General features: G+C 31.6%; 2 protein-coding genes and 1 pseudogene across 2 annotated transcripts; 1 reads left to right on the top strand and 2 right to left on the bottom strand.

Annotated features, from left to right (window-relative positions):
• Nucleotides 1–2,306: 2,306 nt before the first annotated feature.
• Nucleotides 2,307–5,321, bottom strand: LOC112783040 (uncharacterized; annotated as a pseudogene).
• A 5,990-nt stretch (nt 5,322–11,311) lies between these two features.
• Nucleotides 11,312–15,072, top strand: LOC112784831 (cystinosin homolog). Its single transcript, XM_025828159.2, has 8 exons — nt 11,312–11,552; nt 11,642–11,774; nt 12,516–12,605; nt 13,081–13,205; nt 14,061–14,103; nt 14,217–14,334; nt 14,499–14,548; nt 14,752–15,072. The coding sequence occupies exons 1-8, from the start codon at nt 11,434–11,436 to the stop codon at nt 14,923–14,925; spliced, it is 852 nt and encodes a 283-aa protein (XP_025683944.1). The 5' UTR covers nt 11,312–11,433; the 3' UTR covers nt 14,926–15,072.
• Nucleotides 15,073–15,293: 221 nt separating this feature from the next.
• LOC112783834 (cycloartenol-C-24-methyltransferase) lies at nt 15,294–20,629 on the bottom strand. The gene is made up of 14 exons (XM_025826905.3): nt 20,484–20,629; nt 20,211–20,311; nt 19,350–19,416; nt 18,977–19,050; nt 18,811–18,895; nt 18,508–18,563; nt 18,354–18,408; nt 17,709–17,756; nt 17,436–17,519; nt 17,130–17,246; nt 16,956–17,039; nt 16,727–16,852; nt 16,318–16,415; nt 15,294–15,830 (listed from the first exon to the last, which is right to left on the bottom strand). The coding sequence occupies exons 2-14, from the start codon at nt 20,273–20,275 to the stop codon at nt 15,767–15,769; spliced, it is 1,023 nt and encodes a 340-aa protein (XP_025682690.1). The 5' UTR covers nt 20,276–20,311; nt 20,484–20,629; the 3' UTR covers nt 15,294–15,766.
• Nucleotides 20,630–20,911: the final 282 nt, after the last annotated feature.

The raw sequence follows: 20,911 nt of genomic DNA, 5'->3' as shown, positions 1-20,911 counted from the left end.
AGATGAAAATCAACCAATCACTATTTAGTAAAATGTTTTAAAAAAATTAAAACAAAAAGCTCTTATCTATTATTATTCAATTGAAACATCAAGTACTAATTAAATGCAATAAACATACATTAAAAGTGTCATAATAATAATTATTATAAAAAATTTCAGTTACAAATATTCAAATTCTACAACTTATACATATTAAGACTTTTACTACTCTTTATTTCTTAATCTCTCATACTAATTGTCAAAATTTTCTTAAATTTAATTTAACATTTTTATATGTTTTTCATTCTCATTCATTCATTTTTTTAATTATTTACAAACAAAAAAAAACGCAAAAAAAGACAGTGTAGCAATTAATGCAAATCGAAAAAAAAATGAAAATGCAGTTTTATATAACTCTAATATAAATAATCTGTCTTTTTTAAAAAAAATAAATTCAAAATCTATTTATAATATGTTCTCTAAAATATTTTTAATATAACATTTATTAAAATTTATTTATAATATAAGTAATCTACCTCTCCGCGCATTGCGCGGGTCTCAATCTAGTGATAATTGGTTGTCGGTATGGCGACTGCATATTCCTGAGAAGTACAAGTTCTTGATTTGGCTCAATTTTCATAATGTTCTTCCTACGGCAGAGTTTCGTTTGGGTCGTGGCTTAGCTTTATCTAGCACCTGTCATCGGTGTCAGAATGGTTCTGAATTCATTCTTCATTGTCTTCGGGAGTGCCCTAGTGCCAAGGAGGTCTGGAACCTTTTAGGCCTGTATTCAAATAATTCAGATTTACGTGATTGGCTCTACAGAAGTGCAAGGAGTGGAGATGTTTTTCTTTTCTTTTCGACCATCTGGTAGATTTGGAGAAGTAGAAATGATGACTTATTTAATATAGATGACTCTTGGAGTGCTAGTAAAGTGGTGAGTTTGATTCGTAGTTCAGTAAAGAAGCTCCACACTATTTTTGCTATGCATCAATCTTTGTCTCCTCCTTCGCTTTGTTTGCATTGGGTTCCACCTCCATTTCATTCTATTAAATTGAATTGTGATGCTAGTTGTTTTGTTCCTTTTGACTATGCTGGTTTTGGTTGTATCATTCGCAATTCTGATGGATGTTGGTTGAAAGGTTGCACTGGAAAAGTCGAAGTGTGCAGTGTTCTTTTTGCTGAATTGTATGCAATTTGGAGAGGTTTACTTCTTGCTTGGGATAGTGGATTTCGTGAGATTATTTGTGAAACAGACTGTTTAAAAGTTCTTTTCTTGGTAAACCAAAGAATGCTTGATAAGGATATTCTAGAATGGGATTTGGCAAAGCATATACAGGAGGTTATGAGTTGGAATTGGAGAGTCTCTATTCTTTTAATTCAGAGGAATGCAAATAGTGTTGCAGATTGTATGGCTAAAGCAGCTACTTCTGGCGCGGACATTCACTCGAATTGGAGTCAGTTAACCATGGAGTGAGATTCAACATCTAATAGATTTAGATATAAACATAGCCAATTAATTTGTTTTTTTTTTCTATTTTTTTTCTTTCTTTTTTATTTAGTCACAAAAAAAAAAAAAAAAAAAAAAAAAAAAAAAAAACTTGCTCATCTAATTCGCTAAAAAAACACTAAATTTATGTGACTAACAGCTAATGCAACATTTCAATTTAGGCAAAAAAAAAAAATATAATATGGAAATAAAATATGATTTTTTAAGAAGAATGAAGGAGATGTTGAATCTAACAATGAAAATCACATATATCATGATACACATTTTATAATGGTGGATAAAATTCAGAAACTTCCCTTAAACCGAGCCTAAAATCTAGGGTGATTCATACTAACTAATTGACATACCATAAAACTTCCAAAAACATATACTTACTTAAAGCCTCTTCTCATTAGATGGAGTGGACTACATGAATCAAAAAATACCATTGTGTTGTATCTTAGGATGCGACAAAGGTTTACATGAGCTATGGCAAGATTAATACAATCCTACATGGATCTAAAGGCGTCCTTACGTGGCCATGCACCTTCGGCTGGGCATTTGGCTTCTGATTTAAGGTAAAAGAGAATAGCAAGGAAGACTTCCTGAATTTGGCCTTTCTTGATCCCACATTTTGGAGGATCAAAAAATGTTTCGTATGGTTAGAAAGGTATACTTTTGTCTCTCTTTAGGTAGGCCTTTCACACCACTAAACGAAGTTCCTTTATCTAAATGTATTTTAGAAGTATAAGAACTTCGGCATCATTCTGCAGAATGTTGGGAGATACTAAGATCGGCATTTCAACTAAAGAGAATCACAGATGAAGAGACTTGCCCCTTTGGGTTCTTAATCAATGTGTTTAATCACTATAATATATGCAATTAGAATGACAATATTTGGGGTAAATAAAATCTTTGTCCTGTTTCACATGATCACATCATTGCCTTGCATTGTTCCTTTACAATTGTTCGCAAGAGACTAAACATGAATGATCCGGAATTTACAATTGTTCAAAAGAGACTAAAGATGAATGATCTGGAATTATACTCAGTAAGCATCAAAAATTCCGCTCGGGTAATGATTTCTCAGCTGGAAGTTGTAGTAAAGATTCGAGAACCTACGTGGAAATAGTGGAAGAAAAAGTTCTCATAACTCCAATAATAATAATAATAATAATAATAATAAACAGGGAAACCTTCAACAAAACATACCAGCTTGATCTGCACTTTAATTGATGCGATTGACTGATTGTACTCATCTATTTGCCTGAAATAAATAAGCCATGTCCTTTTTAATCACTCTTTTAATGAGGACTTGGTAAGTGACCAAGTATTCCAACTTACAAGCCAGAGTAATTCTATACACTCATCAATTATCAGCTGCGACCTTTCAGTCTAACCACGTACAAAAATCATGCAAGATAGAAAGAAAAGGCACACAAAACTTGTCATAAGTAAATTCCCTCAGCATACTTGAAATAAGAACTGCACTTAAATCTTGAGTATGATCATCTACAACACCTCCAAGCCATAGTACTAATGTCAATGTCTAAGGAAAATCAAGTAGTTCTGGTGGTCATTGATGCAGACGATGTTCAGCACAGAAAATATGAGGATCTTGGGCTACAATTTTACTAAAGATTTTGTTCCAATCCATTGTCCTTTAAACCACTCCATTTAAGTAAGGCATATATTGTTGCTTAAAAATTTCAAAAGCAAATCCGGAAAGGCATAATAAGGCAGATTGATCTTGATGTTTTAGCTATACAAAATATGTTAAGTGAAAATATCTTACTTAGCTATTGTTTCTTCCCTTTTCTGTATGTAGTTCAAACCTGCAGACCAAGTAAATTCAACATGGAATCCCAACCCTACATCCACAAAAATATGTTGCGTATTGGGCCTGCAAAGTTTCATCAACATTTAACATAGATTAAAAATGGGAATTTCACCAGATTACAGAGAGAACATGAAGATCTATATTTATTGGTGAAAAAGTGAAAAGATAAAGGAGTGGACTATGTGGGGAGAGGTCTCTTAGAGCAACTCCAATGCAGTTCCTTTTAGAGTTTCAAATCTGACGTGTACATGAAGTGAAATGGTTCGAAATTTCACTTTACATTGAAGATAATTGATGAAATGAAACCGGTCTCACTTTAGAGAGACGGTTTCACTTTGCTGGAGAAACAATTAATTTTGCCACTTCATATAAAGTTTTAGATTAATTAAAACCAAACATTCGAGTGAAAAATTCTCATATTTAGTCTCAAGTCGGACAAATGCTAATGTGACATTTTGTGGAATCCAAAATGAAATTAAAATAAAACCAACTTAGAAATGCTCTTAGTTTGCAAGGTTGTAGGTTCACGAAAGATATAGATAAAACAGATATGAAAGTTGAAGCATGTAGCATATATCTTTGATGAAAATATGGTGATGAGTAATGACTCAAATGTAGATACATATATCTTTATAACACATAGCATATGCTTCATAATAAGGATTGATGATAAAACAGATGTATGCCAAGAACAAAGTCAAAAGAAATAAAGAAAATATGTAATTTAAAGAATCGAAAAATGCAATTGGTCACCAACTCTGAGAAAAGAAAAACAGCAGTGAAATAAAGTGAAAATATGATATGATCACGACTTACACTTCTGCTTGCAAGTACACCTCGGATCCAAGATTGACCAGAGTTCTTAGACTGGTAACACTATTCTTCTCTAGGTTTTCAATGTTTCTTCGCAAATCAGCACTGAGAACAAAAATTCAAGTGAATCCCTTTATAACACAAGGAACTTCATAGAGAGCAACATTGAATTCATAGATGGTATGTAATATAACAAGTTTCACATGAATATATATAAATAATTAGATACATAAATATTCTTTTTCTCTTTTGAAATTCCTAGAATTATGTAGTATGTAATAATAATGAACAAGATAGTTTAAAGAGGCAGTCTTGGGATGCAAATTGCAAACTAATCCCGAAATCAGCTTATTGGCATGACATGATCCACTTGATAGGGGGATTTGATGTAACCATGGATTTTACAAGACATGGATGATAAAAATATATGGTCGTCACCAGAATACATAAAACTGAAAAAGGATACAAAATTTTCTGTTGTTCAAAGACCTTGTCCCTGCAAAAAGGAGAACAAAGGAAATAGGTAAGAAAAACTGTGGAAACACATGCAACAGACAAGAAACACTCAAACTTATGGATGCACATGTAAACCGCATCGGCGCATCTAACAATCCATTTCAAGGAAATTACAGACTTAATCCTAAATCATATAGTAGCACAATACCTAAACAATGCCATGTCAACAAGAATGAAACTATGTAACTCTTTTGATTTCAAACTCATAATAAATCCAATGGCATCATATATATCCTACTAGAGCTTACCCTAATTGCAGAAAACCAACATTATTATTCAATAAGGTATACATACACATCTATTTGAACCAGAAAACAAACAAAATCAACAAATATAAGACAAATACCGCTCATCGATAGCGCGTTGAAGATCAGGTTTCAAGCGACGATCAACGAATTCTTCTTATCTTTGAACCTCCTGTTGGGTAAAGAGTTCCATATGGTGAGTCCTCCTCCCTCCAACTAACTTACCAAAAGGATGATGACAAAAAATAAATAATCAGGAACATTTGGATATGCATACATACATACATACATAAATGCATAGAGCAATGCAAACACAAGAATGAATAAACAAATAAATTCAGAGAAAAGAGTAACATGTTAAATGTGAATGATTTAATAAAGGGGTCTATGTTGATTGTATTGTCCAAGACATAGAGAAAAATGTAATAATAAGACTTGAGAGTTTTCTTCAAATATTCACAATTCTAAATTCTGACTAAGCTCCAAATTTATTACAACAGTTTATCAAAGGAAAGCAAGCAGCTTCAAGGGAATAGCCTATAAAGATGCAGCAAATCCTTTTACACAGGCACATATTACAAGTTTTTAGGCATTTGAAACGCATGTCCAAGATCCAAAAAGGAACAAACATAAATCAAGAACTGCAACCAGTCACATGCAAGCCACTTATTTCATTGTGTTTAATGAAGATGGAGAAGTGAACCTAAATTGCAAGCGAAACAGAAGCAAATAACACTAATCTCTAACAAACTATTAGTTCCTAGCTATTCATATTTGACAGAAGAGTAAACTTCCAGAATTTAAACAGAAGAAAAATCAGAAGCCAGATGCCCAGACGAAGAAGAAGCAGCAGAAGCCAGTTGAACCAGCAGAAGCAGAAGCCAGAAGAAGAATCAGTAGCAGAAGCAGAAGCCAGAAGAAGCAACCGAAGAGAAGAAGAAACCAGAACAGAGGAACACTGGAACAGAGACGATGAACAGAGGTGAGGAAATCGGTGAAACGACGGGGAGGCGACCGAGGAACGTCAGCGGCGAGCAACCTCCGGCATGGCAGCGCAGAGCATGAACGAGGATGATGGTGGTGTTGAGGAGTCGCCCAAAGATTAGGGTTTCACTTGCGTCATATTTTTTTTTGGAATAAGATTGGAAGCCACAATTTTTTTTTATCAAAGATACACACCCGAACTTGCAAATTCTTATACGAGTACGAAAAGATTATACTATTTAAATGTCTTAAAGTTCAGTATACAAGCGATTAGGGCTTATAACTATTACAAGTTCATTAACGCCTAATCTATTAAAATGCGCTGCAATTTGTACGTCACTTCCACACGCTATATAAAGATTCCGTGTTTGTATAACTACCAAATTTAAAAGATTTGTTTCTTTCTTTGTTTTCCTTCTTTCCAAATTTCATCGTTCTTTCATCGTTCTTCTTCTTGCGCGTCTTCTCCTGATTTTTCGATCGTTCTTTTCCTCTCCTTTCTCATTGGTTTGTTCTTCGTCATTGACGTTAGTTCTTCTTTCTGTAACTCCAGCTTCGTTTTCTTTTCGATTTTCTGGTTTCTAAAATCAAAGTTTGAACTCGTTTTAAAGATAATGGATGATTCAACCTCAGATTGTCAGCTGAATCAGGGCGAAGTGGATTATGAATTTGAATCTAACGAAGTTCCTTAGATTTGATTTACATACGATTACTCTGAATTTTGTTGCGGTAATTTGTATAGCATTGTGTAGCTGAATAATTCGTGAACATTGACTGTGAAACTTCCCCGTGAACATAAATCTGTGGATTGAATGTAATGTATTAGTTTTGATTGATTATCTGGAATTTATAGCAGATGCTCGGGTGTAGATCAAAACTTTTTTGGGTGTATTTTTTCGGGAGTGTGGGTGTATTTACAGTTTATGGCTTTTTTTTGTTATTTTAGTTGAGTTGTTGTCGTTCGGGTGTATTATATCAGACATGATTGGGTGTGTTTTTAGTTTTTGTCATGGTGTATTCTGCAGCCTGTGTATTTACAGCTTATGGCTTTTATTGTCATTTTAGTTGAGTTGGTGCCGTTCGGGTGTATTATATTAGCAATAATTGGGTGTATTTATAGTTTTTGACATGGTGTATTCTGCAGCATCTCTCTGTTGTTGATGACCAGTTTGTTCCGAAGGTTAGAATTACCTTTACCACCCTTGAAGATGCTGAAAAATTTTACAGGAACTACGCCAAGGCTGCAGGTTTTTCTACAAGAGTTCGGAGCACAAATAGGAAGGAAAACGAGATTAAGAATCAATTGATTACATGTAGCAGAGAGGGAAAATGAAACTCTCATATCAAAGACTCATTTGATAGGAATTGGAATGATTTTCTGCTAAATTTTGGTCTTGTGGACAACAAGTGACTTTCAGGTAGTGTTGGGTTAAAATCTGCAGCAGAGGTGTAAATTTAATTTTTATCGGGTGTATTTATAGTCTGTGTTTGGGTGTATTATGCAGATCTCTATGCAGACTGTCATATATGGGTTCCAATCTATCTGGATCACCACTTCTGGGCAGGGATGAGAAGCACACAAAGGAGCGAGAGCATGCATTCATTTTTTAACAAGTTTATTACCCGAAACAGCTCGCTTATTCAATTTGTCAAACAATAATATAATTACCCTAAATCCTAAAATTCAATGATTTGGGTATAGTAGGTTGGGTGGTTTAGGGTTTAGGGTTTATGTTTTAGGGTTTAGGGTTTAGCGTTTTAGGGTTTTAGGGTTTAAGGTTTAGGGTTTTATGGTTTTAGGTTTTAGGGTTTAGGGTTTCATTTTTAGGGTTTAGGGTTTATGATTTAGGGGTTTAGGGTTTAGGGTTTAGGATTTAGGTTCTTAGGGTTTTGAGTGTATAATCAACATTCTTTGGGTGTAAAATGCCAGGTTATGGGTGTATATTTGGTTTGATGTTTTCCTTCATATTATAGTACCTGTAAATCAGACATTTTGAATACACCAGAGAGAGTTTAATTATGGAAAAAAAATTTACTTATAATTGGATCAAATATATTTACACCATGTGTTCAATTTCTTACAAGAGTATATAACAGTTACATTAATCAGTGACAATATCATTAGAATCTATCTGACAAAATGGACTCAATAACAATGAGGATGGCCTGGACAGTCTTATTGCATCACTTCTCCTCGCTCATATTTCTGAATTTCTCACTCAACAGATGGGTTGCACACTTTAGGTCCTTGATTTGCTGTAAACAAAGCAAAATTAGAGTTAGATATATTTCTATTATGAAAAACTGATTTGATCGAAAACATATATTTGTTCTTACATTTTTTTCAGCTTGGTTTTTGCCTTCCATTTTTACTGCAATGAAAAATACACCCATAGATATCAGTCAGATACACCCATAGATCAACCACATACACGCAAACCGATTTTATAAGTATTTAATGAGATCAGTTCAAAATGATGTTCAATTGACTCAAACAACGATAAATATACAAGCTCAAGCAATATTACAATGTCAAGCAATATACACCCAAGGACAAGCAGTATTAGAACATTTGCAACAGTTGACTATATTAAATTATATGAGTTCAGAAATATACACCCAACAAATTATGCCATATACACCCAACAATCAACCATATACACCCAACACATTACTTCATATACACCTAACAAATTACTCAATATACACACAAAAATCAGTTAGAAGAAGAACTAGAACAAGAAGAACAGTAAAAGCTATGAACGGTAAAAACTTAGATGAGGTACATACACCCAAACCGATTTCATAAGTATTTAATTAGATCAGTTCAAAATTATGTTCAATTCACTGAAACATGGATAAATATACAAGCTCTAGCAATATTACAATGTCAAGCAATATGCACCCAAGGACAAGCAATATTAAAACAGTTGCAACAGTTGATTATATTACATGATATGGGTTCAGGAATATAAACCCAACAAATTACGCCGTATACACCCAACACATTACGCCATATACACCCAACAATCAACCATATACACCCATACAAATTACTCCATATACACCCAATAAATTAAGCAATATACAGCGAAAAATCAGTTACGAGAAGAACTAGAACAAGAAGAACAGTAAAACCTAGAACCACTTTGAAGAACAGTAAAACCTAGAGGAACTTACAAGAAGAGTAAAATCTAGAATAAGAAGAATAGTAAAAACAGTGATATGAGATTTAGAACAAGAAGATCAATAAAACCTAGAAGAACATAGAAGAACAGTAAAACCTAGTTCTTCGATTTCGAAATTAGAAACAGAAATGTGGAAAATGTACAAGATGAGTAAAACAATAACGTACCTTGAATAATATTTTGTTGATGGTTTCTGCTATTATTCGCGACGAGTTCAAATGTCTCTTCGGTTTGGAATGTTGCTCGAAACTTGAGGATTTGTGTTATCTTTGAAGGAGAAGAGGAAGAGTGAGCCATAACGAGCGGTTTTTTCGAAGTGTAATTGTTTGAGGGACGCGCGTGGAATTGACGCTCCATTTAAAGGGAGGGAGTGCGCGTGGATTAAACCTGGGTTGGGCCAACTTGTAAGGATTGTATGCGTTATTTGCATGTATGTGTAGCGGGGCCCTAAAAAATTTTATGTCATTTAAATTATAATTTATTAATTAATTAAGTTATATTTAATTTTACTAGTTTCAAATCTTTGGTACGAATGTTTTAAGGTGAAAACTCAGGTGAAGTCGGCTTCACGTGAAGTTGATATTTGAGAACTGTTAGATGAAAATTTAGTCAAATCAATCAAATCATCTAACGGCTCACAAGTACCAACTTCACATAAAGCCAACTCTATCTGAGTTTCCATCATGTTTTAAATTAAATTAAACTCTAATCATAATATAGTGATAGAAGGGAATTAGGGATTATGAAAATGTAACATGCTAATAAATTACCATACATGTTGAATTTTATTTTAGGCTGAAAAAAGACTCGTCAAATAAAATATGTTTTGCATGAAAAAATAATATTATATAATTATTATTCATCTTAACACAAAAGTATTAATTTTTTATAAATATTTTACATTAATTTTAATTCTAATTATAAACCTAAACTTTAAATATTATACACTAAATCAGTAAATTTTAAATTTTAAATTATAAATTTTAAATATTAAATTCTAAATTCTAAATCGTAAACTTTAACTTTAAAATTCTAAATTATGAACTATCACTACTAATTTTGAAATTATAGATTAAATCACTAAATTTTAAATTCTAAACTATAAATTTAAAATATTAAATCTTAAAACCTAAATCATAATTTTAAAATCCTAAATCTTAAACACTAAATCCCAAACGTTAAAACATAATTTCAAAATCATAAATAGTAAATCTTAAATTTTAGACTATTAAATTTAGATCAAAATGAATCTGCCCTGTATAGCATTTGATGACAAGAAATGAATCTGTCCAGAATAAGGACCCTATTATTAGGCTTTCTAAAATTCAATCAATATTACTTATCAAACAGACAAACACGTAAAGAAAACGGAAAGTGATATTTCCTTTTTGGCTGCATAGCCCTCACAATCAAAACTGAATTAAGCACAAATTTTGTACCAGGTGCATGCAGACATCACAAAGAGGAAAATCCAGTCTCAGAAGGAAAATTTTACAAGCTACTGCCTACTAATAATGCAAGTACATATTTGAACAACTCAAATACCCCACTTTCAACCAAAGCATTTATATTACTCTGATAATCAAACTTATTAAATTTTAAAAAATTAAGACATATATATATATATATATATATATATATATATATATATATATATATATATATATATATAATCTAACCATAAAATATTATAATGACATATCAAATCAATTTTAATTTTCAATATTATAACGCTAGGGGCCAGCAATTTTAGTATTTTGTAACCATCAATTAGTCATCAATTAGTGTTTTTAATGGTGTGAGATTACATCTAATGGTGGGAGATCACTCACTTTTGTTTTGATGGTTAAGTGCTGGCCATAAAACACAAAAGTTGCTGGTCTCCTAGACTTTTCTATTTTTTATCGTTATTAAACGATGTAAATTACGTCAATAAATTATAGTTCAAATCACATAGTCTCCTCGTACTCACACAAGAGGTTGTAGGTTTAAATCTTTCTATCTTTCGTTAATTTTTGTGAACAATATAAACAATGGACTGTAAAATTAACTCAATAAAAAATTATTTATAGGACTTGAATCTAATAATTCTTAATTAGAGTATAATATTTATCATTTTTACCAATGATAGGAAGGATGAATTAATATATATTTGTGCGAAAATATTTAGCAACCAAAATAAATTAGTTAATAACAGTTTAAACTTGTCTAATAATTAATAAATATTAAATAAAATAAATTCTAATTAATTTAAGACGTGAGATCCAAAGAGTGGAATAATGATGAATAGGGTCCCACAAAACTTTGCCACAAAAGTTTGGGAGTTCCAACTTGCTTGTAACATTGGCAACGCAGAAGTTCCTCCCCATCAAAGAAAGAATGGCTTCATGGAATTCAGTTCCACTGGAAGTAACATACCAAGTGTTTGGTTGGTTGACTTTCATTTCATGGGGCATATCTTGTTACCCACAAGTCATCTTAAACTTCCGCAGAAAAAGGTCTTCTCATCATACTCTTACTCCTTGTTCTGTTTTTTCTTCTTCTTGGTTTTGCTTTTAACTATCAAGTGTTGTGTTGAACTCATTAGTGTGGTGGGGTTGAACTTTGATTACGAGATTCTAAACACGATAAAGCACTGGTCATATCTCATATACAACGCTTCCCTCTTCTTTAGTCCTGTTATTCAGAAACAATATTTTGATAAGTATGGCTACCAACAGGTTTGTGTCTTCTTCTTCATTTTTTTTAATGTACTGTTTTAGTTTGTTTAGGAGTTTTACAAAAATACTATTAGTGAGATAATACTCAATTTGGTTCCTGAACTTACACACGAGTCTCAATTTAGTCCCTGAAGTTTCAATTGCCTCTATTTAGTCCCCAAACTTTGTGAACATAACTCATGTTAGTCCTTGAAATAATTTTCAAGGTACAAATGTTAACGGAACATTGTCGTGACAGCTGGATGCCACACTAAACTTTGTAAAATGATGTCATTTTGGTTTTGACACTCAAATAACCCAAAAATAACATCTTAAATGGTGTTTATTAAAATTTTACCTAACAAAATAAGTAATACGATGCCGTTTTTGAGCTATTTAAATATCAAAACCAAAATTGCATCATTTTACAAGTTTTAACGTGACATGTGATAGTCTACAACAGCGCTCTATTAACGTTTTTATACAAAAAATGGTGTCTGGGACTAATATGAGGCATGTTTATAAACTTCGGAGACTAAATAGAGGCAATTGAAATTTCAGGAACTAAATTAAGACTCACATATAATTTCAGGGACCAAATTGAGTATTATCTCACTATTAGTACACTAAAACTAAGGTAATATTATAAGTGGACAAGTCACTAGTTTTGTATTGATCTTATGAACATGAAAATGAACCAAGCCTGTTAATTATTAATCTCCTAAATCATTTGAATCTGATATGATCTCTTTGTTTTTGTAGATGATCCCTGTAGCGGCTAATGATGTTGCTTTCTCAACTCACTCTGTTGTAATGAATTTAGTTGTATTGTTCCAACTTGCAATCTATGAAGTAAGTATTATCAAACTTCTTCCTAAATATATCTTTTATTTTTCTCTGTTGTTAATAAAGTTTAGATTTAATTACTCTATTATTCTATTAGTTCTTATAATTTCATTGAATTTGTATTTAGGTCTCTATAATTTTTTTCTTTCAACTAGTCTCTACACTGTTTTTTATTTTGTAATTAAGTTCTTATTAGTGTAAAAAATGTTAAAATTAACTAAATATTTCTTCGAAAATTGAAGATATCCACGATTAAAAACCTAATTATATCTTTGACCACATATTTTTTGGGAGAAATGTTCCGTAAATTTTAAAAACCGTGTAGGGATTCAATTGAAAAGAAAAAAATATAGAGATCTAATTATAATTTGGTGAAACTATATGAACCAACGTAATGATTAAACCTAAAGTTTAATTTGGTTTATTGTTGAGTCTTAGAATAGTTTAAAAAATGGTTCCTTTTATTTGTAACTTTTTGCAGCGTGGAAATCAGAAATTCACCAAATATGCCATTTCAATAGTGGCTATTGTGTGCATCATTTATTCAATTTGTTTTTTCATTGCATTACCTTCCCACTCATGGCTTTGGCTAATCTCCATCTTCAAGTAAGTTTGATGATTCTCTTTGGTGACTCAGTTTCTCAATCAATCTTTTGAGGATCATGAACCTGTTTCATTTTTCTAGGGCCATTATTTGAACAACAAAATCTTTGGGAAGTAGATGCATTAGTTACTGGCATTACAAGTCCTGTATTTTTTAGTTATAAGTGCGAAATATCTCTGATCCGTTTAATTAGTTTTTGAGATTTAATTAGACTTATTTAATCTCGATTCTAATATGATATTGAAACCTGGTGAAAATTCAGGTGCAATTAACTTCATGTGAAGTTGATAACTAAGAGTCGTTAGATGAAAATTTAGTTAAATCAGTCAAATTATTTAACCGCTCTCAATTATTAACTTCACCTGAAGTTAACTGCACCTGAGTTTTCACCTCGAAACTTATTTGATTCAACGCTATTAGATCACTCATCTGCAAATGTGGCATCTCTCAAGGATATTAAATCAATAAATGATAGAGTATTTTGTTTTCTAAGACATGCATTTCTATTCCTTTATTTTCATTCTATTATAAGTTTATAACTATTGTTATATATTCATTTAGAATAAGTATGTCAATCATTTTTTAATTGAATTAGTCAATTTTTTTTTTATTGTAAAACTGTTGTTTAACCCTTTATTGAGGCTTGGATTTAGGATTAAAATTTAGAGTTTAGAATTTAAAGTTTAGGATTTAAAATTTAGAATAAAAAATTATTTAAAAAAATTAGATAATCGACCAAAAAGAATTTTCCCTCCTTAGTTGAACTCATTAATTTATTTATTGTAGTTAACTTATATATAATGTATTATGATTAAATTTTCCTCTGATAATACTGTGGAAAAATCAATAAAATGCAGCTCAATTCAAGTATGCATGACAATAATCAAATACTTTCCCCAGGTCAGAATGCAAGCCTTACCCTGCATGCATGCATTTATTACTTGATTCACATTATTCTTTTTATTTTTTTTAATGTTAATTAAGTCATAATGATACTGTATTATGGAACATAGGCATTCATGAACTTCTTGAGAAAGAGCACAGATGGATTCAGCATTGGTGGTGTTCTTCTTGATTTTTCCGGAGGAGTCTTTAATTATTCACAAATGGCTGTGCAGTCTATAGATCAAGGTTAGGTTTGTTATTTTTTTTTTATTATTTTATTAATATAGATCAAGGTTAATAACAAATTTTAGTGAATTAGTACATACTTCATTATACAATATCAAATTATATAAATAAATAATGTGTGTTGTGAGTTCTAAGTTCTAACTCAATGATGTACCTCGCTCTAGGTTCATGGGTGAACTTCTATGGAAACATGGGAAAAGTATTGATATCCTTGGTATGTAATTTACTCTCATTTTCAATATTTTTCTTTAAAGATGATTAATTTCCTTATTTTCCAATTAATCCATGCAATAAGAATTCATTCTTCAACTCTTTTGTATGGAAGAACTAGTTTAAATTAAGGTGGATTAGCTATATATTGATCAATGAATTCTAATTTGTTTTCTTTGTTTTTTTTTTCTTCTTAAATCATTTTAGGTGACTATAGTTTACGATTCAATTCTAATGCTTCAGCACTATGTACTTTATCCGGAGAAGAAAGGGGTTACTTGTTCCAAAAATTACAAAGAAATCAAGCAACCTCTAATCTCTGAAAGTCCAATTCCAATAGATCAACAAATCAAAGATTCTGTTCCTGCTCAAGAAGTATAACTTGGACAAAATGCATTGTATTTGTACCATTCCAATATTTTATATTTCTATTCATTGAATTTCGCATTGTACGTAAATTCTATGAAACAAGTTTTTTACTTTGTATAATTAGTTATTTCATGCAATAGATATGTCTTAATTGCACCACTTAGCATTTTCTTTTGATTTTAGTTTATACATTTTGACGTAATATAATTTTCTTTAAACTTTGGCAAGAATTTACCAAACTCTAAAAGACTTATATATGTTTATTAATTATGCTTAAATTTATATTCAATAGGGATAACTAAGGACAGTTTAAAACTAGTACTTCAGTATACATCAGAATACACATCAACTCGTTAAATCCAAAAAATAAAAAATGAAAATAAAATAAATAAGGAATTGGATTTCATAAAGATTTAAGATAGAGACAATGAATTTCCTAAGTGGGTTAGAAATCACATAGTTTCTTTCTTATTTATGTTTTCTTACACTGCATAGGGTACATAAATATGACATGATAAGTGATAACCCATCCATTGAGAAAATTCAAAGCCATCTCTACTTAATGGTAGAAACTCTCAAACTCACATGCAGTTGTCTTCATGTGAAGTTAATATTTAAGAACCGTTAGATGATTTGACAAGTTTAACTAAATTACCATCTAACGGTTCTCAACTATCAACTTTATATAAAGACAACTGCATGTGAGTCTTCACCCTACTTAATTACCACCAACTAGAATCAAAATCAAGACACAAAATAACTTAAAACAGACAATATCACTCTGATAAGGCCATAAAAAAACACAATCCAAGATTTGAAGTCCTTACTACAGAATGCAATTTGCGCCACCAATTTAGTTGCTCTCCGAAAGAGGCTTCCGAGCCAAAAAGAAGTACATAGGTGTGAATATCTCTTTCCTGAAAATTGAAAATAGGTAACAAAAGCAAGTCAAGTTTCAGATAGTCCTCCTCTAGTGAGAGTTGTTGTTAGATTAAACTAAATCACATTTGATTCCGATGTGCTTCGATCGAAACTCAGATGTTTTCATATTAGTGTCCTTCCAACTTAAGAGTCAAGAATGAGAATGAGAGACGAGATCAAGACCGGATGGGTCACTGAGAGAGATACCACTATCCTTCCTTTTAAGATGATACACACTGAGACATTATATTTCAGTTCTATCGTGTTTCTCGCCATCTCTGTTCTGTGCAACTATACATCTTTGTGCATCTCTATGTCTATGTATTTTTGTATCTGAGACACTAATCAATCGGAGCCGAATTGCCAGGAATGGTTTAAGAAATAAGAACATCCCAACCTTAGCTCCAATTGAAACAAGTATATAATATATAAGCTTCAAATATGGATAGAAAATGACATTACAAAGATAAATGAGAAACTTACTTTCCGCCTTCAACTAGTCCCTCAGCAGCTTTCTCTAGAAAATCTTGAACCCTTAGACTTCCCTTTGGAGCCAATCCAGCAAATTCCAAAGCCTTGACCTAAAATAAATCAAATTTACGGTCTGAAAGACTGAAACTAATATCAAATTGAGTAATACAAAAGATCTTATCTTATATATATATGTCTGAGAGGATAATGCTAGTATGCCACTCTAAAATTAATAATGCTACTCTAACTTGATGAAAATTTGTAATAAATATGTTTGGTAATTGAGATTAAGATGTCTCAATTTGGAAGTGGCAAAATCCACTCCTAATTTTATTGTAATTTTCAACTACGTGTTGCCAAATCACAATAGAGTGGAATTAAATCCGAATAAAATAATAGCTATGGTGTTGAGTAACAATACCATGTTTCTGGTAAAAAATCGTCCAACAGCGGTTAGACGGAAGCTACTCAGTGAGAAGTGATTTGTGTCTAAAGGCTGGTACCAGGGAACAGGAGACTCCTTTGCAAGATCTTTCTCCCATATTATCTTCATACAGAAAAGGAATGATTCTCCTCTTAGCCAATTGTCTATCTTTTAGAAAATCAAATAACAATATCGTCAAAATTACTACTAAGATTTTATTGTTCACCTCAAAACCTGCTTGCTTAAGAGCTTCAAGACACTTTGTAGTCGACCTAATGTCTGGAAGGCCATCACCAATCTCAACTTCTGCCTGCAAGAATCAATTTTATGTATTGAATTACAAAACATGAAGTTGTTTCCACAGAATTAATAGATAACATCTTTGTTTCGTCCATTTTACCTTGATTTTTTGATGTTCTTGGTTATTGGGATCATATGCATCGGTCATGCACCATTCGTATGCAGCAAAACATTGGCCGGGCTTCAACACTCTATAAATTTCTTTATAGCATCCATACTATTCCGAATGCATGAGGTTTAAATATGTTAGAACATAAAAATTCCATCATTGTTGAAATTTACTGCCAACACATTTACTTCATGCAGTTATATGTAAGGCTACGTTGAAAATTGATCCATAATTATTGATAACTTGCAAAAGAAGTAAGAATAAAAAGTTGTAAGTGTATGAATTTCGGTCACATACAGCATCAGGTGCATGGCAGGTGGCTTCAATTGCATATACTGCATCAAAACTGTTGTCTGGAATAGGCATTTTCATGAAATCAGCCTGCATTATCAAACTACTCTTAGCCAAAATCTATGTCTTATGCATTTTTATATAAGCTTTTCCGAAATAACTATCTAACATATATAATTGGATAGGAACAATTTTACAATAATCTTGGATCTACATGTTGTGAAAACTAGTAGGTTTCCAACTTGGAAAACAAAAATGAATTGATTTCTCAGTATCAACCTTAATGAAGTCGCAAGTCTTGTCTACTCCAACTATACGATTGAGTTCCTGTCAAATAACAAAAAACTGTAATGATGGAAATGCTTTTGAAGTTGCCGTCAAGCAACACTTCTTATTAATTATTTTTTATATAACCCAACAAACAAAAAAATAATCATAGTTTTGTAGTTAAAGAATCTATATAGTGTATAACTTGAAGAAACTAGGTTTGATTTCTCACAATGACCATTTTGGAATTTACAAAAATGTGAGAGAGACCAAAAAGATGTGAGGAACCAAGATTCAAGTCAAACTACCCCAATTCTCTCTACATATAGGTATAGATACTATCATCGTTTAAGAAAATATGGAAAATCAACATAAATACTTCATCAAGAAGGTCAAAATAATGGTTCAACTAACAGGAAGCTTATGATGATAGACTTTGTGTATCAAACACTAGAAGACTCATAAGTATACTACAAAATTCCCAAGCATTAATGTGCTAAATACATAGTAATACTCAAATCAATGCACGTATGTGAGAAGACTCAACAATTTTAACAATGATAGATATAGTGATTGAACCAGAAGGTCAAATAGTTTTGCCAATTACTTCTCAAAAGTCAAAACTTGTGTCAGCGCGTTACATCTCACAACACATACCTTTCCTCTTGATATTTGGTACTCATTGTTATTCAACCCTGTAACTGATGTTGAGCTGCAGAAAAATTCATTTAACCAATTTTTGTCAAGCAGTAAAGGCAGAGCAGGGAAGAGCAAAAGGAGAGGAAGCCAAAAATGAAGAGTTATTGTTCACCTAAAGCGAGCAATTTCTCTCAATGGTCCTCCAATTCCACATCCAACATCCAAAACCTAAGCCCAAAATTAAAAAAGTTCATGAGTATTTACTAAAAATATACAGATAACCAAATAACAAGATGCTACTTTATTCTATTGAAATATCAAAGGTGGAAACTCAGGCGCAGTTAACTTCATGTGAAGTTGATAGCTGAGAGCCGTTAGATGACAATTTAGTCAATCCTGTCAAATAATTTAACGACTCTCAACTATCAACTTTACATGAAGTTAATTGCACCTGAGTTTCTACCAATATCAAAACCTTCTGCCCAGGCTTCAAGCCAAGTTGCAAAGCAAGGAAATGCTCGTGACGTTTGATGCTTTCTCGAAGAGACTCACCATTCCATCTGAAAGAGAAGAAAGACATCAGCATGACCCAATTAACAGCAAAATATTGAATTTGAAATTGCAGAATGAAGCAAACAGACCTGTGTGCAAAATGGAAAGATTCTCCCCACCCAAACTCATAAAAGCTCGTAGCAAGATCATAGTATTTGTTAACCTGAAAAATATGCATTCTTATGATATCCTTTCTGCAAATAATCAAAATAGCTACAAGACGAGAAAATATAAACAAACATCACTTGTGTGATGGAAGGAGGATAGATGAAATAAAGAAAAAAAAAACATATATCCATCGATTTTCTCTTTCTAAAAAGTAAAAATGAAAAGGAGATAGCTATGCGTTGATCATCAAAACATAATTGTGACAGAATAACCAATCTAATTAACTAGATATCCATAATAATAGTTCAGAGCCATAATAATATATTTTATTGTTTTTTCTTCTTAATCTCTCACCATATCAGTGTAGTTAGCATTCCTATCTTCTTGTTTCCCTCCATAGTGAACATGATACTTCTCATACCTGAACAATAAGATCAATAACAGACAAAACCAAGATTACTACTCCAACCAATGTATGTATAAATAAACTGAGATTTATATAATTTCCAAATTTAATAGCAGTAGAATCACCAATTTTCTGAAGCGCAAATGACTTTAATCTTAAGGGCTTAAGAACAAACAATTATCAAGTTATTTTACATAACCAACACAAGTCACCCGATTATATTAGCAGCAAAACCAACAGAGATGCAGAACATTTTCAACAGTCTGTTCTAATTTTATTTTGTGTTGTGCTTAAAGTTGTATGGAGGCCTGGAGGGTAAAATTGAAAGAAAGATTTGATAATGTTACATTGATTAGTGAATAAATATCCAAATTTCCATTGCGAATAGAAAAATTCTTTACTCAATGTTATAACATTTATTATCAAATCAAATCAAGTTATCAAAAGCCAACCAAGAACAGAGAAAATTTGAGTAAATACAAAAAGATGTGAACAGATTACTGAAATCACACAAAATTTAACCAAATTGCATGTGTAATTATCAAGCTAAAAATTTAAATATAAATCTAAAAATTTCTTTACTAAATGTTGCGACATTTATTATCAAATAAAATTATAAAAAAAAAAACAACTGAGAACAGAGAAAACTTGAGTAAATTAAAAAAAAAAGTGATCAGATTACTGAAATCACACAGAAATTCAACCAAAATGCGAGTATCAATATCAGAAACAAATTGCATGTATATATAGAGCTAAAAAATTAAATATATAAATCTAAAAAATTATTAAAATAAAGAGAAATGGCATACTTATCAACAGCATCTAGAACTTGAGCTTTGTTGATCTTGCCACCAACACCGGATGCCAAATCCATAGCGATGACTTAATTCAAAAACAACCACCTTTGAATCTACACACACACAATTCCCAAATCAACATTCAAACATAAATTAAAAAAGAAAAAAAAGCGGAAAATTAAGAAAGGAATGGGAATGCAGAAATAAAGGAAAATCAGGAATGTAATTGTGCAAACTGCAAAGAGTAACAACTAGCATTGAATGCTAGAGAGAGTGTGAAAATACCTATGCACTGTTGAGATTTTGAGACTGTGTCTGAGTTTTAGAGAAGCTTGTTTGTTTATAACTTTATGTGGAGAAGGATGGTTTGTTGGCCACTAAATTCTAAAATTTCACAAACCAGGAACGAATTAAAATATCCATTTAACTATTAAAATTTTATAATAATAATGAGTATTTATATACACATGTCTTCACGTGAAGTTTAACGATTGAGATATGTTAAATAATAATTTAGTCAAATATATTAAATTATGTAATGATTTTTAACCATTAGTTTCACATGAAAACATTTATTCGTGAGTTTTTATTCTTTTTAATATAATTTTAAAAAAATTATTATTTTATTTTAATTTTACTTTTACTTTAAATTTTAATTTCCTATACATTTAAAACAAGTGACTGTGGTCCCATGGAAAAGAGTTCCATCTGTT

This window comes from Arachis hypogaea, chromosome 20 (genome assembly GCF_003086295.3).
Source record: "Arachis hypogaea cultivar Tifrunner chromosome 20, arahy.Tifrunner.gnm2.J5K5, whole genome shotgun sequence".
NCBI classification, from domain to species: Eukaryota; Viridiplantae; Streptophyta; class Magnoliopsida; order Fabales; family Fabaceae; genus Arachis; species Arachis hypogaea.
The sequence above is the reverse complement of the archived record's forward strand: the minus strand, read 5'-3'. Positions and strand labels throughout refer to the sequence as shown.